Source organism: Patella vulgata, chromosome 4 (genome assembly GCF_932274485.2).
Source record: "Patella vulgata chromosome 4, xgPatVulg1.2, whole genome shotgun sequence".
Taxonomy (NCBI): domain Eukaryota; kingdom Metazoa; phylum Mollusca; class Gastropoda; family Patellidae; genus Patella; species Patella vulgata.
In genome coordinates, this window is record NC_065882.2 from 42,836,743 (window position 1) to 42,863,263 (window position 26,521).

At 35.1% G+C, this 26,521-nt stretch overlaps 1 protein-coding gene across 1 annotated transcript in view; it reads right to left on the reverse strand.

The window, feature by feature from the left end:
* Positions 1-26,521, reverse strand: part of LOC126819207 (ras GTPase-activating protein 1) — a 68,616-nt gene that overhangs the window by 24,286 nt on the left and 17,809 nt on the right. Inside the window, exons 5-15 of the mRNA XM_050547114.1 lie at positions 23,444-23,558; positions 21,833-21,917; positions 21,528-21,672; positions 18,428-18,503; positions 16,281-16,401; positions 15,455-15,537; positions 10,523-10,596; positions 6,223-6,313; positions 5,429-5,652; positions 4,779-4,852; positions 1,235-1,407 (exon numbers count right to left, since the gene is read on the reverse strand). Of these exons, the coding sequence (XP_050403071.1) occupies positions 1,235-1,407; positions 4,779-4,852; positions 5,429-5,652; positions 6,223-6,313; positions 10,523-10,596; positions 15,455-15,537; positions 16,281-16,401; positions 18,428-18,503; positions 21,528-21,672; positions 21,833-21,917; positions 23,444-23,558 (1,261 nt within the window). The remainder of the gene's footprint in view (positions 1-1,234; positions 1,408-4,778; positions 4,853-5,428; positions 5,653-6,222; positions 6,314-10,522; positions 10,597-15,454; positions 15,538-16,280; positions 16,402-18,427; positions 18,504-21,527; positions 21,673-21,832; positions 21,918-23,443; positions 23,559-26,521) is intronic.

Consider the following 26,521-nt stretch of genomic DNA (forward strand, 5'->3'; position numbering starts at 1 on the left):
AATCAGAATTAATTTTTTTTCTGCCATTTATCAGAGTGAATCGTATGTAGGTACCCCAAAACATTATGACCAAAACCAAATATTTATCGATAATGCCTTGCCTGCGGTGTCTGGGCCAATCAGCAAACGAGTTGTGTAGACAGCATGGCAAAAGGCGGAGTTTATTTATATATTTTTGGGGGTTTTAAAACTCGATTGTATCCGTTCAAAATCAATTCATCGCCAATATTTTGATCGTATTTGTAAACTAGAGATACTCCGCTTTACAACGATGCCAATTATTATGCAAGAGGAATGACGGGTCTTCCCGCTGCGAGCGAAGAAAAATAACCCATTTCGCCAAGAATTTTAAGAAATAGGACAGATTTAAGAATACGGTACTCTTGCAAAACGTTCAAATACAGGTGTTTTAAAATGTTTTATTGCTATTTTGATCTTTTGTGTTGATAGATAGTATATTTATAGTCTCATTTTTGTGAAAATCTCAATTTCAATCAAAATCAATATTTTAACTTATTTTGTCTTTATCTCATTATTGATTCGTGTGCATTTCGACTCATTTAGCTGTGGCCAGTCACATTTTTTGTTTTTTTCTTGCAATGTCTATGTAGTATGTCTTGTCTGCAGGTTTGTCTTATCGGTTTTGTTTTGTGTGTAGTTTGGTTGCTCCTCCTACACTTACTATTAAAGAGGAAATCAGTATGGTTAGGTTAGTATATCATTAAATTACCATAGCGATAGCAAAATTATGAAATTGATAACTATCCATATTACAAGCTTTTGAAGAATATTTCTTTGCTAATTCAAGCCCAAATGCATAAGAAGGCTAATAGTCAATTATTGTCATTCTGAAAATGTAACAAAAAATAAGGATTGAAAAGTGTTCTGATTAAAAGACAATGATGTCATCATTTTTATACATCAATCAGTTCAATTGTTCAGGAGTTGCAAAAACCCAATAAAATCTCACTGAAGGAATGATTTGTTCTTTTGATGTTATATTACAGGAGTTATTGCTCGTGATATGAGTATATTTGAATAGGGAGACCATATTCTGCGAATTTTGTAATAAGACTACGATAGTTTGATGGCCATCCCATATCTCTTTTTAATTTAAATGGACTGAAAATCTATACTAGCATCTTGGAATATTGCATCAAAGTGTATTGAATTGAACAGAACTACATATTTTCATATCTTTAATATTGTTTGTATCATAAATGAAATGTCCTACCTCCTTTAAACTGGTATATTCTTCTTGTGGCATAATTATTTCTTGAGAATATGAAGCTTTTACACGTAATGTTCCCAGATCACCTTTATACGTTGAATTACATGGTTGTAACATATATTTTTGTTCAATCATATCTGTATTTTCTAATTCACTTAAATTAACTGTTACATGAGCTGAAACAAGATATAAACAAATATAAACTGTTTCTATATCATTCAATGATCCCTATCCTAAAGTGTTCAGTTAAGTCATAAATGTTTTTTGTAATGCAGTGGACCAACAAATCTCCCTGCCAAATATTTCTTTAGTAAAGTGCCTTACTGTAGGCTTGTATTCTACTGCCGGCCACCAAAATATCCAACAGTTTAATAGTCAAATAACCATTTGTAAAAATCTTCTGATAATAACAAAATAATACTGTCTTCAATCCATACATATGTATGTCTTAGAAGATAGTCAGAAGAGAGAAATATCAGGTTAATATTGGATATTCAGTTCATTTAAAAAATCTCACAAGCAATTGTGAATTAAACCAGCGGCTGCCGGGCAGGATACGCCTACATTTTTCAAGAGATGGATAGAGAACAAGCTAAACAAAAAGCGATTTTTCGTAACATCAAGGGCCATAATTCAGGAAGGTACGATCAGATATGTGCGAATATCAACAGGAACCAAGATCTTTGGGTTATAAACATGCATTTCAAGTTTCATTAAAATCGGATCAAAATTGTGACCTATATAGGGTCCACAACCTTGATATATACCAGATGTTTACACTATTTGCGTAGAGGGGTGGCAATTTTCTCTGGCAGTTTTCATCCAATTTTCACGAAAGTCAAACTCAACCAACATTACGGTGCAACGGTGATATATTTGAACGTTTTTGTAAATCAGATAATAATTGTGGACCACAAGCTAAAAACAGGATTTCTCATACAATCAGGGGCCATAATTCAGGAAGTTACGATCTGATATGCACAAATATTGACAGCAACCAAGATCTTTGGATAATAAACATGCATTTCAAGTTTTATCAAAATTGGATCATAATTGTGAGCTCTACTCCTCTAGAGGTTCCACAAACTTGATATACCAGATGTTTACACTATTTGCGTAGACGGGCGGCCATTTTGTCTGGCAGTTTGATCCGATTTTCATGAAATTCGAACTCAACCAACAATACAGTGTAATGGTGACATATTCAAACAGTTTTTTAAATCAGATAATAATTGTGACTTCTTGAGGGACCACAAGCTAAAAACGCGATTTTTCGTACAATCAGTGAACATAATGCAGGAAGTTACGATCTGATATGCGCATATATCAAAAGCAACCAAGATCTTTGGGTTATAAACATGCATTTCAAGTTTCATCAAAGTCCACAACCTTGATATACCATATTTTTACACTATGTGCGTACGAGGGGCGGCCATTTTGTCTGGCAGTTTTGGTCCGATTTTCACGAAATTCAAACTCAACCATCATTAGGGTGTAACAGTGATATAATCAAAACGGTTCTTTAAACTGGATAAAAATTGTTAACTCTAGAGGGACCGCAAGCTTAAAAAGCAATTTTTTATACGATCAAGGGCCATAATTCAGGAAGTTACGATCTGATATATGCGCGAATATCGAAAGGAACCAAGACCTTTGTGATATAAGCATAAATTTAAGGTTGCATCAAAATCAGAAAAAAATTGTGGCCTCCAGAGGGTCTACATTCTTGATATATCACATATTTACACCATTTGCATTATACGAAGGGTGGCCATTTTGTCCGTCAGTTTTGGTCTGATTACCACGAAATTCGAACTCAACCATCATTACGGTGTAACAGTGATATATTTACACGTTTTTTTAATAAATCGGATAATAATTGTGACCTCTAGAGGGACCACAAGCAAAAAAAAGCGATTTTTCGTACAGTCAAGGGCCATAATTCAGGAAGTTACGATCCGATTTGCGCAAATATCGACAGGAACCAAGATCTTTGGGTTATAAACCTGTATTTCAAGTTTCATCATAATCGGATCAAAATTGTGAGCTCTAGAGGGCCCACAAGCTCGATATACCATATTTTTACATTGTTTGCATTCGCGGGGCGGCCATTTTGTCTGGCAGTTTTGGTCTGATTTTCAAGAAATTCGAACTCAACTGTCATTTCGGTGTAACGGTGATATATTCAAACGTTTTTTTTTAAACCAGAATAAAATTGTGACCTCCATAGGGTCCACAATCTAAAAAACGTGATTTTTCGTACAATCAGAGCCATAATTCAGGAAGTTACAGTCCGATATGCGTGAATATCGAAAGGCACCAAGATCTTTGGGTTTTAAACTTACATTTCATATTTCAACAAAATCAGATAAAAATTGTGACCTATATAGGGTCCACAATTATGGTCGGATTTTCACAAAATTCAAACTCAAGCCTCATTAAAGTGTAATGGTGATATTTTCAAACGTTTTTTTGAATCGGATAATAATAATGACCTCTAGATGGTCCACAAGCTAAAAACATGAATTTTCGTACAATCAGGGGCCATAATCCATGAATTTATGGTCCGATACAGGCAAATATCGAAAGGAACTGAGATCTTAGGGAGATTAACCTATATTTCAAGTTTCGTTGAAATCGGATAAAAAAGGTGACCTGTAGAGTATCCACAAACAAATTATAACCGAGATCTTAGGGAGATTAACCTATATTTCAAGTTTCGTTGAAATCGGATAAAAAAGGTGACCTGTAGAGTATCCACAAACAAATTATAACCAAGATCTTAGGGAGATTAACCTATATTTCAAGTTTCGTTGAAATCGGATAAAAAAGGTGACCTGTAGAGTATCCACAAACAAATTGTGGCATGGACGTCCACATGAAAATGTGGGCGTATAAAATTTTACAAGCAATTATGAATTAAAAAATCTCACAAGCAATTGTGAACTGTTAGAATTATTTTTTAGACATTTATTATATTTACATTCAATTTATTTGTTTAGTTCCACTTGACGTAACTTTATTTTACATATAGAATACGCTTTTATCTGAACAATAAAGTTGTAAAAGACAAACTTATGTTTGAATACTCGATCCATTTGATGTTTGGAATGTATATATTAAAGATATATTATGGGAGATTCGATAACGAGTTGGCAGTTCTCACTATAATAATTAAAAACTAGATAACGTAAAGGCAATTTGCTGAAAATTTCATTCAAATTGATCCACTATGAACCGAGAACTAAGCCAATAAAATTTTCTTCCTAGCCTCGGTCATCATTACTAAAGTCAGTACGTTAAACCGCATAGTCTCGATTATCCATTTAACCGTTTAATCGAGAAGGAAAGTTATGCAGTAAACCGGATCACAATCCACTTAAGATCGCAGGCTAGCGATGCCATATAGCGTTGATTATGGTCTGGATAAGTTAATTAATGTCTAATTAATAATTTAGATAACATTTCAGGCCTAAAGAAAGACCTGCAAAAGACAGATTTAGCTCTTGCATAATGTATGTTTAAAGTAAATGTTAGTACCACTAACCTATATCTGTAGAATTGCGCTTGCCTTTATTGCACACTGTAATTGCAAACTTTTCTGTTGTAGTTGGAATGTCACTGAAATATAAATAATCATTTTAAGGCCATATAAAAAATTATTCTGGTTCTCAGATAATCCAAAAATGTGCCATAGGCTCATTTATCAAGTATGCAACCCTGATAAATCTTACGGACAACGTTAATGACACTGGATAATCATACATTCCAATAAACAACATGCTGAGATAAATGTAGTGCCTTGAATGTGATGTTTATAAAAAGTCATTTAGCCCTCTACTGAGAGTTTGACAAAATAAAAATCTCCCTCCCACAGCAGATTTTGGGTAAGGATTGTCTGAGAACCAGAATATTTTTTTGTATGACTTAATAAAGGATTGTACATGTTTTTTTTACCTTCAAGAACAATTTTAGCTGACTATGTGTGGGCTTTTGGCATGACAATCTGTCGAGCATGGGCCCTATCAACTGCAAAGCATATTGCATGTATATCATGGGCTCACTGCAACTGATTAATTAAGATTTAAGGAAAATAAATAAAAAATAATTTGCAAGTATCTGGGCAATCTTATTCAATTAATATTGAAATGGATCTCACTGAAAAAATATTCCTGACATAGAGCAAGAAACACTTACTCTAATAAAAATTCTTCACCCCAAAAGACTTGTTTATCTTCTGAGACTTGAGTACGACATACTTTAACATTATCTAATGAAACACAGCAATATGGATGATGGAAGAGTTTTGTTTGTAATCGCTGAGCATCAATGATTTTAATGGTAAGGCTGCAGAATTTTTTCAACACTGATTTCTGCTTTCGGGTATTTTCACAGTGATTCTTTAATTCTTGGTACCATTTCTAATATTATACAAGAAAACAATTAAAACCAAAACATATTAAACTACACAGTGAGAATAATTTATCATCATTATTCAGCCTTTTATCATATTAATTATTGATTATGGTTATAAATTTAGAAAATGAAACAGTTTCCAATCTCCAGTAATGATGTTGTCTATCCCTCTTTCACATCAATTACTGTAAACAAATATTTGTCTTGCCAATTATTTCAAGAATAAAGAATTTACAAACTGCATATAAGAAATAAGGAGGTTGTTAAAATTCAACAAATTTGTAGATGAGGACAATATACCAAGGTGGTATATACATTTTTGTTTTAACTTATTGCAAACACAGGACACAGTTTGTTTTTATCAATTAATAACAGCATTTTAACAATAAAATCTTTATTTTGAGATATAGGAGAAAAATTTGGCTTGTGATTTTAAATCAGCAATTTGACACCAATATGGGCAATTCATGTACAAAGTTATGGCATTTTTTAAAAAGTGAAACGAATTTGAATAAAATCCTATACTATCTTGACAATAAAAAAGAACAACAATACCCCAGAATAATATAACCCACCTGAGCTGAATCTCCATTCTCAGCACATAAATAACAAATCTGAACATTGTTATTATTGTTATATTCACTAACTAACTGGAAACAATTTGGTCTGAAAAACAACAACAAATATTCAAGGTTATGATGTAAATGTATTCTGTATAAAGAGTAGTATATCAAGGTCATTTTTTTAAAATCTCAGATGAATCTGGGTAGCAAAAGACAACATTAGATATTATGCAAACTCAACTTAAACATTAACCATTTAATGGGCAGAATCCCAAATTGTTCTGGTTTTTTTTCCACATATATTTGGGAACAAAATGCAATTTAAACAATATTACAATAGATTTTCACCCAAATTTCCTCATTCTTAACACCATCCCAATAATGGGACACTGCCCACTATTGGTAGAATATTTTACAATGCATTAAAAGATGAATTGCTAGAAATAAATACATTATTCTCCCGAAAGTATATATCGGGTGGTTATTTCCAAAAAAAGTATGGCAAATTTGGTATACATGTATATGGAAAGTATATAATATATACACCCAATCTAACTAGAAAAATACTGGATTGCCTGAAAAACACCCATGGGGCAAGCACTGAGCAAAAATATCAGGATATCACTAACTGGCAACCCGACTGTTGTCTGCCAGCTTATTGTGTGCTAGCTTGACTGAGGGAGTGGTTGTTATTTCTTGAACAAATGTTTAGGCAGTTTTGGGAACACTGAGGGGAGTAAACATACAAAAGATTCTGCAATAAAATGACGGAAAAAGGAAGTTGACAGAAAATAATTAAGAATTTACTTACGCCTCAATATGTATGGTAAATGGACCGTAAGTAATGAAAAATACATTCTGAAAAATGGACCTTCTCTTAATGAAGTGAGGAGACTGTTATGGCTTCTAACAGCAGTTTATTTATAGCTTGAGGTATCTCACCGCGAGAACAAAGTTTTGAGAGGGATTTGAAGCAAATGTTTGATAGATTAGTTTGAATATGTTTTTAGTCCAAATATATCGTCAAATCACAAAGTTTGTACGTGGGAAAGTATTTTTAATATAAATCTAATTTTATTGACGATTAACATTTATTTTGTCTATGAACAAGTGGTTGCCTTGCTCATCCTCTCATTATCCCAATGCTTCATATTGAATATGAAAAAATAAGGTCTGTGGCAGTGATGGGATTTCAAAATATTTCTTGTCGGACATTTTACCGAAAATAAAGGGGCATAACTCTTATCGTTATTTAAGCAGACGAATTCGTACCACAATTAAAGGTCACATGTCAAAATATTCAAATCCCGTAAGTAATAAAAATAGGTGAAACTCGCTATTTTTCATATTTAATTCCCGTACAGTATTCAATTCATACCACAATTAAAAATTCAAATCCCGTACGTAATAAAAATAGGTAAAACTCGCTATTTTTCATATTTAATTCCCGTACAGTATTCAATTCATACCACAATCAAAAATCACATGTCAACAAAATATTCAAATCCCGTACGTAATAAAAATTGGTGACCTCGCTATTTTTCACACTTAATTCCCGTACGGCATTCAAATTTATGTCCGTAAATGTCCTACAAAATTAAGCATTTTCGTAATATGTTGAATGAAAGCTTGTCGATCCTGCTTAGGCATCAAATTCACAACCATAATATTCCTTTAGAATTATGTGTCTTCGTTTATACGGCAGAAAATGAATGCAGAACTTGCGAAATAGTTAAATCACTTGTAAACAGGCATCGCTAACTTCAGCGAATAACACTCTTTCATAGTCACGACAGAGTGACAGGCATCATAGGCAACACAGCAGAATGATTGACATGCTTCTTAATTCCCGCCTACAAATACGTTAGAATTTCTGCTCATATAGCTATTGGTAGCTCCTCCCCTTTTTGTTATTTTGCTGGGTGCGGTATAGCATCAACCAACTTCGTACTAGTCTCGGTCACCCAGAAACTCCTAGTCTTCAACATATTCGTAGAATATTTTTCTGGATAATAGAGACTAATAGCCTACGTGACCCAAATCACACAGCTTCATAGTAAGCACTGCCTAATACTATTATGTTAAAGCAATATTCGTGCTGCGCTTGAGATCAAGGGAAAGTGCCACTGTGGATGAAAATTTCTATATGGATTCTTAAAAGACGTAAAAGATATCGTAGACAAAATGACTCTTACGATATGTGACATCTATGATTCGTTTATTATAGATGCTGTTGGCTCACATCAATGCGATTAAGATGCCCGACAATTGAGAAACCACGCGGTAAACAGATGGATTAAAATTATAATCATTCTTATTGAATTGATGAATAGTCCGACAAAAGGAAAGCAATGACTTCTGTTTAAGATTAGATTGATGAATTGTCTGACAAAGGATTAAGTCAGTCAATCAAGGCAGATTAAGTAGTTAATCAAGGTAGGTTTATACTATAGATGGTATAACACGATAAATACGTTGATCACTTAATTACCTAATAAACCCAGCGTATTATCGACGATAAACGGGTTGAGTGGTAGTTATACACTCAGTAAACTATATTAATTTCGGAATTTTGAATATTATTCACCATGTCTTGATGTCCGATTGGGCATATTCCCGGTCGGACAATTTTGGGCGTTTGGAAAAAAGATCCGGACAAGTCCGGAATATACGGGCAAAATCCCATCACTGGTCTGTGGAAGAGGAAGATAACTCTAGAACGGAAGAACACAGGAACGTTGAATAATGTTTGTCCTCTCATGACCCCAAAGCTTCACACAGAATTTGAAAGAAATCCGTAATGGAAGGTTCTGGAATGCTGAATATCAGTAGTGATCGCCCTTGGATGAACCCAATGCTTCACACCAAATTTGAAAAAAATATGTTTAAAAACAACAGTCTCTATCACGTTAACACAATGACCTCATCACAATATTCAATTCATACGCTGCCCTTTAATGGGTTAATATAATTTATAACTCAACCACTCCCTCAGAGTTACTGGAATGTTGATACAAAAATCGTGCAAATTCGCCGTTCATTCAATCAAATACTTATCTGGAAACTATCAGGCAGACATACGAGGGGTGATTGATAAGTAGTGAGTCTAACACAGAAAGAAACAAGAAATTCAAATCAAATGCATTTATTTTTCAACATAGTCCCCCTTCAATGTAATACACTTCTGCCATTGGTGTTGCAGAGCCTTTATTCCAGTTCTGTAGAAGTCTTTGTCTTAGGTGTGTAGAAAATCATCCATAGCGGCAATGGCGTCAGACGGGAAATGCCTACTGGAAAGACATTTCTTCAGAGCAGGAAACAGATAGAAGTCTGAGGGAGCTAAATCAGGAGAGTAGGGTGGATGCTGAAGAAGTTGAAAACCACAGTCATGGATTGCTGACATGGCAACAGCTAATTTGTGCACTGGCTCATTGTCCTGGTGGAAAATCACACCTTTGGTCAGCTTTCCTCGACTTTTGGTCTTAATTTCTTGCCTCAACTGCCTTATAAGTGCTGCATAGTATCTACCGTTAATTGTTTGACCCTTTTGGAGGTAATCCACCATGAGAACACTCTCAGAATCCAAGAATACTGAGGCCATCAGCTTTCCTGCTGACGAAACTGTCTTTGCCTTCTTTGGGGTCGGCGACATCACATGTTTCCACTGTTTTGACTGCTCTTTTGTTTCTGGCTGAAAGTGTTGGACCCAAGTTTCATCCATAGTAACAATTTGTTTTAGGAAGCGTCAAAAGCTTTGGCACCCATCGTGCTGAAACCTTTGTCATTTCCAAAGTTTCAGTGATAATAGAATGAACTCTCTCCTGGCTTATACGAACTACCCCAGCTATAAATCGTTCAGTAACTCACCGGTCATTCATTATCAGATCATGGATTTTTTGTACCATTTCAGGTGGTGACACAGTTTTTAGTCGACCAGGGCGTGGTTCGTCGTCAATGCTGTCTCGGCCACGCTTGAATTCAGCTGACCACCTTTTAACTGTGGCATATGAAGGAGCATCATCTCCTAATGTCTCAACCATATCATCATGTATGGCTTTCGGTGTTAGACCCTTTTTATGCAGATACAACAGCTCTCGCCTCGATTGTTATGACGTGTCACAACCAAACAGTTTAACCGAATGTGATGAAAGTTTGTGACAGCCCGAGGAACATAATAGTGCACGTACAAAATGTGGTATCATTGTGTTGCATGGTTTTCCAATCGAGGCTCACTACTTATCAATCACCCCTCGTAAACCAGTCTGACTTCAGTGTAAAAATATAATCATCAATTTGAAATTTAAATACAAACCTTTCAAAAAAACTATCATGTACAGGATATAAAGAACTATAGTTGAATTCTACTAAACCTTTTGGCTTAGATCTCTGAAATATACAATTATGTAAATTAAAACGATGCATAAACACGAGCTAAAATGGGCCAAATTGCCCAATGGTTGGGTAGATTAGGCTATCGATATATTTGATCATTTGTCTATGCAAAAATGTCTACATTTGCCAGTTTTTATATTGTTCAAATTGTAAAGAAAATGTCTAATTTTTCCCCTACAAATTAAAAGTGTGCTCATAACCATCCCTAAAATTTAAGATACTCCAAAACAACCCGATAGGGAAAAGTAACATCATTTGAAGAAATCTGAATAGTCAGCAGTCATTAACTCAACAACATTATCATTTGATTGTAATCAATATTTGCCCTTGCGATTTTTCGTAACATCAAGGGCCATAATTCAGGAAGGTACGATCAGATATGTGCAAATATCGACAGGAACTAAGATCTTTGGGTTATAAACATGCATTTCAAGTTTCATTAAAATCGGATCAACCTTGATATATACCAGATGTTTACACTATTTGCGTAGAGGGACGGCCATTTTGTCTGGCAGTTTTTATCCGATTTTTACGAAAGTCAAACTCAACCAATATTACGGTGTATGGGGTGATATATTTGAATGTTTTTGTAAATCACACAATAATTGTGACCTCTAGAGGGACCACAAGCTAAAAACAGGATTTTTCGTACAATCTGGGGCCATAATACAGGAAGTTACGATCCGATATGCGCAAAAATCGACAGCAACCAAGATCTTTGGGTTATAAACATGCATTTCAAGTTTCATCAAAATCGGATCATAATTGTAAGCTCTTAGAGGTTCCACAAACTTGATATACCAGATGTTTACACTATTTGCATAGACGGGCGGCCATTTTGGTTCGATTTTCATGAAATTCGAACTCAACCAACAATACAGTGTAACCGTGACATATTCGAACAGTTTTTTAAATCAGATAATAATTGTGACCTCTTGAGGTACCACAAGCTAAAAACGCGATTTTTCGTACAATCAGGGGACATAATTCAGGAAGTTACGATCTTTGCGTTATAAACATGCATTTCAAGTTTCAGCAAAATCGGTTCAAAATCTTGACCTCTAGAGGATCCTCAACCTTGATATACCAGATGTTTACACTATTTGAGTAGAAGGAGGCCATTTTTTCTGGCAGTTTTCGTGCGATTTTCACCAAAATCGAACTCAACCAACATTACGGTGTAACGGTGACATATTCGAACGTTTATTTAAAATCAGATAATAATTGGGACCTCTTCAGGGACCACCAGCTAAAAACGTGATTTTTCGTACAATCAGGGGCCATAATTCAGGAAGTTACGATCCAATATGCGCGAATATCGAAAGGAACCAAGATCTTTCGGTTATAAACAAGCATTTAACGTTTCATCACAATTGGGTGAAAATTGTGACCTCTAGAGAGTCCAGACCTTGATATACCATATTTTTACACTATTAGCGTACAAGGGGCAGCCATTTTTTCAATTGGATAAAAATTGTTAACTCTGGAGGGACCACAAGTTTAAAACGCGATTTTTCGTACAGTCAAGGGCCATAATTCAGGAAGTTACAATCCGATATGCGCAAATATCGAAAGGAGAACCAAGATCTTTAGGTCACACATGTATTTCAAGTTTCATCAAAATCGGATCAAAATTGTGAGCGCTAGAGGGTCCACAACAGTGAAAGGATTTTGCCCGTATATTTTAATCTACGCGTTTACCTTGTGGCTTCTCCATTGTCGTACATTTTGATCCCACTGATGTGAGCCGACAATATGTATAAACTAATCATATATGTCACATATTGTAAGAGTATATACCACCCCAAATCAATATATTATCCGTTAACTTGTAAATCAATATATCCGTTAATGTGTCTGCGATATCACTTTAGTGGAAGCGGACGTTAAATAAAGCTATTTCACACACACACACACGTGGTTATAATACAATAATCGAAAACTAAAGTAGAAATCTCGCGAGACGCGTGAAATTACAAGAGATGTAAACATGACTATTATCACTTATAAATCAATATATCCGGTAATTTGTCTGCGTGTCAATTCGGTGAAAGCGGACGTTAAATAAAGCTATTTTACACAAACCCCCACACGTGGTTATAATACAATAATCGAAACCTAAAGTAGAAATCTCGCGAGACGCATGAAACTACAAGAGATGTAAACCTGACAGTTATCACGTCGTAGGAAAGATTCTATTTTGATGGCATATTCTTGTGTTTATGATAATATTTTGAATGGAGTTTATGTTTAAATAACCAGCGGCTGCCAGGCAGGATACGCCCACATTTTCGAGAGATGAATAGAGAACAAGCTAAAAAGAAAGTGATTTTTCCTACAATCAAGGACCATAATTCAGGAAATTACAATTCGATATGCGCAAATATCGAAAGGAACCAAAATCTTTGGGTTATAAACTTACATTTCAAGTTTCAACAAAATCGAATAAAAATTGTGACCTCTATAGGGTCCACAACCTTGATATACCATATTTTTATGCTGTTTGAGAACAAGGGGCGGCCATTTTGTCTGTAAGTTTTGGGCCAATTTTCACGAAATACGAACTCAGTCGTCCTTAGGGTGTAATGGTGATATAATAATACGTTTTTTTAAATTGGATAAAAATTATGACCTCTATAGGGTCCACAAGCTAAAAACTTGATTTTTCGTACAATCAGGGGCCATAATTCAGGAAGTAACTGTCCGATATGCACGAATATCGAAAGGAACCGAGATCTTTGGGTTATAAACTTACATTTCAAGTTTCAACAAAATCGGATAAAAATTGTGACCTCTATACTGTCCACAACCGTGATATACCATATTTTTACGCTATTTGAGAACAAACGGCAGCCATTTTGTCTGTCAGTTTTGGGCCGATTTTCAAGAAATACGAACTCAGTCGTCCTTAGGGTGTAATGGTGATATAATAATACGTTTTTTTAAATCGGATAAAAATTATGACCTCTATAGGGTCCACATGCTAAAATCGCGAATTTTCGTACAATCAGGGGCCATAATTCAGGAAGTTATATTCCGATATGCGTGAATATCGAAAGGAACCGAGATCTTTGGGTTATAAGCATACATTTCAAGTTTAAACCAAATCGGATAAAAATAGTGACCTCTACAGTGTTCCCAAGCTAAAAACGTGATTTTTCGTACAATCAGGGGCCATAATCCATGAAGTTACAGCCCGATACATGTCAATATCGAGAGGAACCGAGATCTTAGGGTGATAAACCTATATTTCAAGTTTCATTGAAATCGGATAAAAATTGTGACCTGTAGACTGTTCACAAACAATTGTGGACGACGGACGTCCGGACGGACCGACGACAATATATGTTCCCACGAAAATGTGGGCATATAAAAAGAAATAAACAAGCTGAGAAATGTCAACAATTATTTCGATTGGAATAGTGTACATGTAAGTAGTTAATTGTTTTACACGATAGCGCCTGCTAGTGCTATTATTTAGCAGATGATGTCACTGGCTCGGGAAAAAAAACGGTCGCTGCGAAAAATTTTTCGGGATGTCTTTTATTTTTTACCTCCACCCGTATAGACGTCAAAACGTAGTATAAGACGAATGCCGGACTTCTGCTGAAAAAAGTATCGACTTATACCCTGAAAAATACGGTAATTTTGGAGGTGATTTTGAACAGTAGTCGGTACGCTTTCATTCTATCGTATTACGACAACACATAATCTTTTATTTTTTGCAGGAATATTACTGACATAAATTTGAATACCGTATGAGAATTAATATGAAAAATAACGAGGCACACCTATATTTTTTGTCGACACGTGATTTTTAATTGTCGTCTGAAACCGCCTGCTTAAATAATGATAAGTGATAAGAGTTATGCCCCTTTATTTTCGGTAAAAATGTCTGACAAGAAAAATTTTAAAATCCCATCACTGGTCCACAACCTTGATATACTATATTTTTACACAGTTTGCGTTCGCGGGGCAGCCATTTTGTCCGGCAGTGTTGGTCCAATTTTCACGAAATTCGAACTCAACCATCATAAGGGTGTAACGGTGATATATTCAAACGTTTTTTTTTAAATCGGAATAAAATTATGACCTTCATAGGGTCCACAAGCTAAAAAAATGTGATTTTTCGTACAATCAGGGGCCATAATTCTGGAAGTTACGGTCTGATATGCACGAAAATATCGAAATGGACCAAGATCTTTGGGTTTTAAACTTACATTTCAAATTTCAACAAAATCAGATAAAAATTGTGACCTCTATAGGGTCCACAAGCTAAAAACGTGATTTTTCGAACAATCAGGGGCCATAATCCATGAAGTTACGGTCCGATACATGCCAATATCGAAAGGAACTGAGATCTTAGGGAGATAAACCTATATTTCAAGTTTCGTTGAAATCAGATAAAAATTGTGACCTGTAGAGTGTCCACAAACAATTGTGGACGTCCGGAAGGACAGGGACGACGACAATATATGTCCGCATGAAAATGTGGGCGTATAATAAACAAATCTGAATACTACCCAAACAATATACTGACTACATTTGGCTGAAATCTGTCACATTGTTTAGGTGTATTAGTCCATGCAAATTTGATTTTAGGTGATCTTTTCTATTCACTGATTTTCAATAAAGCTAGGTCAGTTTAAAGCTTAGTAATTTTATAATCAGATCTTCATTTTGTATTGATAGTAGGTATAAATAACACATAAGGTACTACCGGAACAAACTTTTACAGAAACACATAATATTAAAAGAATAGATATAATATTACAGAACGTAAAATGCTGAATTTAAACCTTTTACAAGAACAGATATAATCATACAGAATGTATAAATGCAAGAATTGTACCTTTTCATTTTCAAAATATAGAAGATGAGATTCAGTACCATTTAAAATGAAATACATAGATTTCCATCGTTTTGTTCTTTCACCTGAAAATAATTTCAATACCTATAAAAGCTGCATAATTAAAAATATTAACTTTATTTAAAACAAACTTTCTGTGTTTGATAAAGTGTAAATCTGTGGAGACGCAAGTTATCACAATTCTAAAGTCCTGATTCAGAGAGTGTGCTCACTTTTATTTGAGATGTAGCCTTGAATTATATATGGTGTCAATCAGAAAAAGATGCTTAGATTTTAGATGATTGTGACAAAGTAATCGACAGGTCACATGTTCAGGATAATTAAAATCAATGATTTCTGATCACAGTAATATCATTCTTGAAAGTTTTTCTAAAGATATTCCTTGGGAGTTTTCTGTTTTTCTGAGCAAATAATGAAGTCAGTTAACACCCATGCTTCTTTCTGTTAGATTATCTTGTTCATTTACAAATTACTCCTTACCAAAAAATAAACCTGACAACTATTCAGTATGGCAAGGCAAATTTGCCAATTGCCAGGGGCAAGAGAATGAGAGCAAGTTATATTTGGTTGAATAGTTTGAAGAGTATGTGCATGTAATGGGGTGTAACGCCCAATTTACACAAACTGGGTCATTTCAGGACTAACATATGGTTCAATTTTATTTCAATAGTTCGCTAGCGTGTAGGGGGTAATTGGCAGTGGGGGAGAACCAGAGGGCCCTGAGAAAACCCACAAGTTTGGACAGACAACCCTAATACAGTAACATGATATATAGTACTAGTAGTTAAATTATGTTTCGGTTACTTACTGCGTTTTGATAAATAACCTTTTAATGATTGACTTTCATCTAAACTAGAAAGTAAATTGGGTCCTGAGCTTTGTGGAATTGATGCATATATATCATTTGTTTGTTGTGATGACAATGTATTCTGAAATCAGAAAGATAAAATTAACCTTCCAAACCCCTTTTGAAAGAGTAAGAAAGCATTGCACCATCAAAGTTTCATTTATTCAATTTTGAATGCAAGTACAGTATTCAAGTTACTAGTTTGTAAATATTGTAAAGTGTACAGACCAGGGATCTTAATTGGCTGTTTTTTGTTGGCTTTAGCCGCTTGAAATTCAGTCAAACCGATTGGTAAAACAATGAACCGGCCACTATGGTATCATAAATCAATCTACTTTCGGCTAAATTACAACGGGTTAATTATTACTTGTTAATTAAGTAGTCAATCAACTTGCTTGTCGGCTACAAAAAGTCATACCTTAGTGAGAATTGGCCATGTGGTTCATAATCCGAGTAATTAGCACAAGTAACGGTAATTTTGATATTCTGGTAAAAAACCAAAACAAGCTTGCTGATTATTCATAACAGATCCCGTAAGTTGCCTTTGAGGAAATAAGCCACGTGACAATCGAAGGAAGACAATCTCTGCATGGATTGTGCACTTATCACGCGCCTTCAACACTCCATATGAATTCCAGGTGTACCGGTCATAATTTACAGGTTTCACTGACCTGTTGAATATAATCCTTGGATAGAACACCGAATACACTGAGAAACCGTCATTAATAATATATTATGATTTTCCAATGCCGATGACATGTGACATCATTTGTAATTAGGTCAATAAACCAGCGATACTAGTTTTAGTTTTAAATAGAGTTTACCATTATGATTTTTTATTTAATACACATGCTGACAGAGGCTTAATTCTTAAAATGTTGTCATTATTATTGAAAGCTATATGGCATAGTCGTATGGAATTTAATTTTAACCGCCATTTTAATTTAATCGTGATCACTGTTGTGTGTGTCTATCATGGACGAATAAATAAAAAAAGTCATTTGCAAGTTACTGATAGAAAAAACCCTACAAATTGTGTTATGAAGAAATGCCATGGTGCCGTATTAGCTTATATCCATCGAAAAAAAAACGAATACAGTAATTTATTCAGGAATATATTACTCACATGAATTTCAAGTCGATACGTGAATTAAATATGAAAAATATTCCGAAAAAGTCTGGTTATAATAAAGTGAATGGAAGCTTAAAATTTTAAAACCCAGTTCCTATCGGAACCTCATTTGACCTAATTCTGGCAGGTTCGTTTCAAAATGGATTAAGAACCCTGGTACAGACTATACACATTGAGTAGTATTTGTGTAAGGAACTGGAGTGATATAATATACAATATTATTATTATTAAAAGATAGGTTGCCAGACAATGAAACATACATCAAAGCAGTCAACAAGAGTTGTCGCATATTTTTTCTATTGTCGGTAATGAAACATTTATAATACGCTAACATCTGATTAAGAGTAACAACTCATTAAGTAATTATCAGAAAATCATTATAATTTGTTTGGCTTTTAGTTCTGCCCCATGCTAACATTTTGTATACGAAACATCTAATATCATGAATTTAGCTGTTCAAGTTATCAAAATTCATTGAAAATTAATATACATGTTCGTCTCAAGACCTTAAACTCTGTTTATCAATCTAAAGTCAATCGGATATTATCTTTAGCCTCTAGAGCATACACAAGATATTTTGAAGTGATCAAGGGCCATAACTCTGGCAGTAGTTATCGGATATCATGGAAAATCAATAGGCTTCTTCGTCTCATGACCTTAAACACTGTGTATAAATCTAAAGTCAATCGGATATTAACTTTAGCCTCTAGAGCGTCCACAAAGATTTTTCAAAGGGGTCAAGGGCCATAACGCTGGCAGTAATTATCGGAAACTGTTAAAAATCGATAGGCTTCTTCGTCTCATGACCTTAAACACTGTTTATAAATCTAAATTCAATCGGATGTTAACTTTAGCGTCCACAAGATATTTCAAGTGATCAAGGGCCATAACTCTGGCAATAATTATCAAATATCATTGAAAATCAATTACATAAAATCTATTACATAATGAGACAATAAAAAAAGGTATATCTTACTCTGTGTACTGGTGTGATTAGTTTATAACCATCTACTATTTCTTCCTTTGTATATCTTTCAACAATAGCCTGTAAACTATTCAAATTTAAAATAAGTTATTAACCACTGAAAAACAATAGATCTATTTCAGCAGCCAAAGCTCAAAAAAAATTTTCTCTTGCAACGCAACCCACTGATAAGAGTTAGTTATTAAACAGGATTATTCTTCAACATTCAGACAATACATGTATATGTTTTGGAGTTGGTTTTAGGGCTCAACAGGGGCCTTTTAATAAGCATACAGTAAAATTATGGAAGCTATTTTTTCTAAATGCAGCAGCAGAACTGATGTAAATGAAAGGGGAATCTGTGTCATTCTTAGGTAATTAAGGAACAGCAGCAATTCCTTGATCCTGATCCTGGGAGCAGCGATGGCTCAGTGAGTAAGATGCTGGTTCGGTAACCAAGAGGTCTCAGGTGTGCTCCAGGTGTTGGCCCAGTAAGTTCTTCTGGATTAAAGAACAGCAGCAATTCCTTGATCCTGGTCCTGGGAGCAGCGGTGGCTCAGTGAGTAAGATGCTGGTTCGGTAACCAAGAGGTCTCAGGTGTGCTCCAGGTGTTGGCCCAGTAAGTTCTTCTGGATTTTTGTCCCCCGCCTTTCGAAGCAGAGATAAGCAATTTGATTGGTTGATGCTTTGGGACACAATAACTTTAGTTCTAATTAAGTGAGAGTGATGAAACTTGGTATATAGTTTCATTACATCAATACCTTGACTAAGTGCAATAATGAACATTTTCTGCTCAGGTTAAGCAGAGCCATAAGCAATTTGATTGGCCGAGACTTTGGAACACAATAACTCTCCTTCTAATTGAGCTAGAATGTTCAAACTTGGTGTATGTGTTTATTACTATATTAGGTCAATGCCTTGATGGAGTTCGAAGATGAGCATTTTTTGCTTAGGGTAAGCAGAGATAAGCAATTTGATTGGTTGATGCTTTGGGACATGATAACTTTAGTTCTAATTAAGTGAGAGTGATGAAACTTTGTGTCTAGTTTCATCACTCTCACTAAATTAGAACCACAGACCGTCTAGACCTTGATACAGGCTCCTCCACCTCAATTATGTTACAACATTGTGCAATAGTGAAAGTTGCGACATTCCACATCTTATTTTTCACTGAGCTTAAAATCACGACCATAATTTCCCAGCTTAGCCGCCTGATTAAGGCCTCCAATAACCGTTATTTTCGGAATAACAATGGGCTGTTCATTATCAAATGGTTCAATGCATATCTGACAAACAGGCGATACTGTATCCATTTGTGTCTCAACATTTGAACCATTTTGTGAATTATATTACCACCTACTTCAATAGGCATGGTCAGCTTCTGCAGTCGACATAACCCTACGCCGCTACCGCAGTGAGACATTCCAAATGAAATTTACTTGATACTGGATGAATGTCATTGTATTAGGTCTAAGGTAGGAGTATCATTAATCTCCAATCCCTAATCGGAAATCTAAATCTAATTTGAATTTCTCCTATACTGACACAGAGAAATCACTTAATCACTAAAATGAGTACAAAAATGGATACATACAGCTACCTCGAAAACATATATTTTGACACCAAATTTGATCCTTATGTAAAGTTCGAATTGTCCCGCCACAACTGACCGCCATATTGAATAACTCCCAATATTGACTCAGCGGTAACACCTATCACAAAAGTATGTATTGAAATGGATTCAGTTACCTCGAAAATGTATATTTTGATACCAAACTCGATCATATTATGATAATTGGGTGGAAATTGGAATTTACAAGCCAAAACAAGCGGCCATTTTGGATTTTGGCCTCTCAAAATTTTTCCCTTTGGCCAATTGATGGGGCTTTTTTTCTGTAACACTACTGGGTGAAATCTATCATTTAAAACCAAGAAAGCTTAGTTTGCACATTTCTGCCACAAAAAAAAACCCCAATTCCGGCAGCCTACATCAATACCTTGACTTAGTTCCATAATAAGCATTTTCTGCTTAGAGTAAGCAGAGTAATAGGCAATTTGATTGGTCGAGATTTTGAAACATGATAACTCTCTTTCTAATTGAGGTAGAATGTTCAAACTTGGTGTAGGCGTTCATTAGGTGAATGCCTTGGATGTAGTTCGATGATAAACATTGTCTGCTTACTGTAAGCAGAGATAAGCAATCTGATTGGTTGATGCTTTGGGGCACGATAACTTTGGTTTTAATTAAGTGAGAGTGATGAAACTCTAAGTATAGATTATTATATCATTACCTTGACTAAGTCTGATGATGAGAAATTTCTGTTTAGGCTAAGGATCGATAAGCAATTTGATTGGTCAAGACTTTGGAACATAACAACTCTGCTTTTAATTGAGGTAGGATGTTCATTAGGTGAATGTCTTGACTGACTTCAATGATTAACATTTCGAGCTAAAGCTAAGCAGAGCTAAGCAATTTCATTGGTCAATGCTTTGGGACAAGATAACTTTGATTCTATCTGATAGAGAGTGATGAAACTTAGTGTAAAGGTGATAATCTGTTTGATTGCTTGATACTTTTGAAAAAAATAAATGTGCCATTAATGAATATGTGTCATCTATTTATTTTGGCTTTTCAGCGGGGGACATCAGCCTTACTTTTGGCTTGTTCGGCATGGTTTCACTTTATCAGCATTACTGGATGGAGGGACTTGCAAGGACAGTGTCTAGTTGATTGAACTGGATGGGAAAAAAGAGGACCTGTGGATCTGACAAGGACAGCGTCTAGCCGCACGGATGGCACGAAAAAAGAGAGCTCCTGTGTATACATCGACGGGCACATAATAGAACCCTTGACAGTTGGAATTCTAAATAACAGTAGGCCATAATGTTGCTGTCCGGGAAAAATTTCCCTCATACATGTAGCACACTGTATTGTGATTGCCTGTGTTCATTAGTCCAGTTGATTCGGAAAAGTAGGATCATTACATCATCTATCGATTACTTGAAATATTGACAGATAATTACACAAATTATCTAGAATACAAAAGTATTTGTTTGCAGATGATAGAAGCACCAAAAAATAATGATACTTGATGTGATTTAGGATACATACCTTTGAAAACATCTTCCACCTAACCATAAGAAGCTGGTTTTGTTCTGTATTCGATATCTCAATACCTCTTTATCACAGAGAAAAAATAGAACATAATCGCCTGGTGAATTATCACTTGGTCGTACTAAAAAACTACCTTCACCTGCTGTTGAGAAATAATTCAACATCATTATAATTACATATAAAATGTGAAAACTCGAATCGTAGTTATTAAAAAAGCAGTTCTCGATTAAGTTTTCAAACCACTTTGAAAAGATAATTAAAATACGCTTAAAGTTATGATGACTTGAAGATTTCATACGTACCACGCTGTAGTCTTTGAACAGCAATTTCTTTGGTTATGTTACCATGGAAATATGGCAGAGCTTCTACAGGATCTATACTACTATCCTTTAATAAAACAATTTTAAGTTTGTAATTAAGTAAATCATAATTAGAGTACTGTATATTTCATGATCTTTCTCTATAACCTGTAGGACTTTTAAAAGAAAATCTAATATACAAATATCCAAAGTCTGTTTATGTTGTTTAACAGTCAAATCGAAAACTAATAAGATAATGAAAATCAATTGTTTGTGTCTGTGATAATTATTAAGGATATGCAGTTTTTTATCCAGATATACAGAATTTCCACTAAGGACTAAGACGAGAGCATCGCTAACGCTGCAATATATGTCCACATACCTGCTTTGATTGATATGGTACTTTTTAAAATGAAGAGAATGAAATATGAAATGGCTGCAATGACTGTAGTATGACAAAAGGCAAAGAAGGCTAGGCGTTCGGTTTGTTTTGCCAAATTTAGACTAAATACTAAATATTAACAAAAATGTGGGTGTGACACCACTCCAGAGGGTCAGGGCATGCACCAAAATAAATAGTTGCTGTCATACGGTATAAGGAATTCCAGAATTGCAGTCTGTAGACGTATTTACAGTACAGATAAAATTACCCAAAAAGTTGGTGTGGTATAAAGAATAAATATACCAAGTTCCAAGATGATCTATTTAGAATTCCAGCCTGTAGACAAAAACCACAAAATTGGGCATGGCTCTGCCACTTGGGGTTTGACATGGATCAAAATAAATAGATACAACCCTATGCTGGATCATTCTGATTTGAATCTAAATCTGTTATTGCAACCTGTATCATTTACAGACAAATTATCAACAAAACCGTTGCCATCCTTAGGGTATGAGTATACCAAGTTCCAAGATAATCCATTCAGAATTGTGGCCTTCCGGTGCTAAAGGCAAAAATTAGGCGTGCCCCTGCCACTGCTGGTCGGGGCATGCACCCAAATCAATGGTTGCCGCCCTTAGGCTATGAGGAATACATATGCCAAGTTCCAAGCTGATTCATTAAGAATTACGGCCTGTATACGATAAACACAAAATTTGGGAGAGGCTCTGCCCCTTGGGGTCGGGACATCGTGGTTGATTTATTTCGTCTAATTAGCAAAATAATATGTACCTGATCAGACATAATAATTGTGTAGCAATAATATTTTCAGTTAACTGATAATAGTGATAGTGAAAGAACTTTGATCAGTCGGCGTAATTGGTATGTGATCAGATGTACCTGATTAGACATAATAATTGTGTAGCAATAATATTTTCAGTTAGTTGATAGTAGTGATAGTGAAAGAAATTCGATCAGTCAGGGGGTAATTGGTAGTCGATTAGCTAACTGGATGTGGACAGTTTGCTTGACATGGCAACCTATATTGGAGATCAACCTATATTTCAAGTTTCGTCAAAATCGGATAAGAATTGTGACCTGTGTCCACAAACAATTGTGGACGGACGGACAGGGGCGATGGCAATATACGTCCACATGAAAATGTGGGCGTATAAAACTTTGACAGAAAGTAATGAACCGTATCTTGTATTTTTAAATTCATATCTCAATCTTACCAAATTTTCCATTAAAGCTGCTGGAACTAAACCACTTTGACCCGTTATTGAGGTCACCCATAACCATCCATCTTTAAGCTCATTGCACACCACAAATAGATCACCCTTTTCAAAACTGTCAATATATGGAAAATTGTTTTGTATAATGTAGATGAATACAAATTGTTCAGCATAATGTAGGTAAATACAAATTGTTCAGCATAATATAGATATATACAAATTTGCCAAAGTTACATTTTATAATAAAATGAGGCTAAATGTATGGTTTAGTACGTATTTACTAGGCACAATATAATATAGAAAAAAACAATTCCTGAGTTTGCCTGTAGATGAAACATAGTATAACTATTATGATCCAACTAAAAACTTATTGAATCTTACAAAGCTCCACTTTTCCATAAAACATTTGATAACTTTAATTCTTGGTTGACAAATAAAAAAAGAAAGATTCTTTAAAGCAACTAGGGCAGGGAAAGAATTTCATTTTAAAAAAATAGATTGCCGGACAATGAAACATACCACACAGCAACTAAATCGTCCGGGCACTCAACAAGAGTTGTCGCATATTTTTACTTTTTTCGGTAATGAAACATTTATAATACACTAAAAACTCATTACGTAATTATCAGAAAATCATTAGAATTTGTTTGGCTTTTATAAAGTTCTGCACCATGCTAATGTTTAGTATATGAAACAATCATGGATTTAACTGTTAAAGTTATCAAAATTCATTGAAAATCAATATACTTGTTTGTTTCAAGACCTTAAACTCAATCTAAAGTCAATTGGATGATAACTTTAGCCTCTAGAGCGTTACTCTGGCAGTAATTATCTGAAATCGCTGAAAATCAATAGGCTTCGTCTCATGACCTTAAACACTGTGTATAAATTTAAAGACAATCAAATATTATCTTTAGCCTCTAGAGCATCCACAAGATATTTTGAAGTGATCAAGGGCCATAACTCTGGCAGTAATTATCGGAAATCGATGAAAATCAATAGGCTTCTTCGTCTCATGACCTTAAACAATGTGTATAATTTTAAGTCAATCGGATATTAACTTAGCTTGTGGACGGACGGACAGGGGCGACCACAATATACAATCACATTTCAATGTGCGCATATAACAAATAAGATATCTTTTAACACGCAGTACCAGTCTACAAAATCAACACACAAATTGCATGGTTGCGTCTGTCATATTTGATTCCTGGTAATATACAGAGATAAACAATGGGCATTATTTGAGAATACTGTAACTGAGCATTGATGTTAGAATTTCTAATTTAATATGCATGTCCAACAATCAGTAAAATAGATGAAGGACAACATGACTTGAATAGACTCTAAAGGGCGTTAGTTGAGTAGTCTAAGATACGCACTAACTTTTCAACACCAATCTTATTAAGACTTTGCACACTTGTTCCATGTGTACAATAACCCAGAGGACACATAACAGTCCGACCGTTTGTTGTGTAATAATGGAGTTACAAGCGGAAAGAAAAAAAACCTATTTAAAGCAAACGAGAAGGTTTCCCGACCTAGTTTAGTTCTTGAATAAATTATGATGTCATATACACAGTTCACATCATCCGCTATAAACAATCATGGCCGTGTCCAGCAGTAGTTTCACACTGGATCATTCACATCTATCTAGATATGACGTCAGAAAGAATTCCTTCTAAGACGTGATTATCCAGGTCTACCATCTATCGCGACTGGAACGTGGCTGAATTTCATTTTTTGATGGTCGAAGACTGCTATTTTTGAATGTATACCAGTGGCTGCCAGGCAGGATACGCCCACATTTTGCAAGAGATGGATAGAGAACAAGCTAAAAACAAACAGGATTTTTTGTAAAATCAAGGGCCATAATTCAGAAAGTTATGGTCTGAAATGCGCCATAATTCAGTAAGTTACTATCCGATATGCATGAATATCGAACGGAACCAGGATCTTTGGGTTATAAAATTACATTTCAAGTTTCATCAAAATCAAAAGAAAATTGTGACCTCTAGAGGGTCCACAACATTGATATGCCATATTTTTACGCTATTTGAGTACAAGGGGCGGCCATTTTGTCTGTCAGTTTTGGGTCAAACTTTACGAAATTCGAACCCAACCATCCTTAGGTTGTAACGGTGATATATTCAAACGTTTTTTTTAAATCAGATTAAAATTATGACTGCTATAGGGTCCACAAGCTAAAAGCGTGATTTTTCATACAATCAGGGGCCATAATTCAGGAAGTTACGGTCCGATATGCCTGAATATCCAAAGGAACCGAGATCTTTGGGTTATAAACATGGTAACATGCATAGTGTGTAGAACCTATCTCTAAGTATTGACTAACTGGCCTATGTGTTAGAATATCTATATATGCAGTAGAAAAGGTTCGTTGTGGTAACTATTCATGGAACTTTGTGAGAAATATACATGTTGCCAGTAGTCGCTTAAACCTGTCAGTACTTGTACCGTACGTCAGTATTCCTATAAATGGTCAGTAATAATCATAAGGTGAGTATTTAAATTAATTGGTTAGTATTCCTTACTTGTGTCAGTATGTAAACAAACATGAGTTAAGCCGAACATATCACTAATCAGTCGCGTGCGAGAGAAATTGAAAAAAGCTTGACTAATTGAGGAACCGTCACTATTGGAGCTCCGGGTCACTATCAGAGTGAAACCGCCAGATATCTTTGATGTTCGTCAGTAATTTGACCCGACGCCAGTAGAGCCTGAAATCGTTAACTATATAAATTTCTGGTGAGTATTGTTAGTGAGTATCGTCGCTACATGTGCGTCAGTAACTGGACCCGACGCCAGTAGAGTGTGAAATCGTTAAATCGTCGCTACATTCTGAATAAATTATTAATTATTTACTAATATTCTCGAATCGGGAAATGTTTTTAAACAATAATAGATGGCAGTCAACAATAGGAGTATTTGTCGGCAATTTCGATTACCGCCGTAGTTTGCAGAATACAGCGCAATGTGTAGTGTTATTTAATTTACAATTTATATTTATTCTGGTTACATGCGGATTGGCACATGTTTTGGGACGTGCGGTACTTTGAT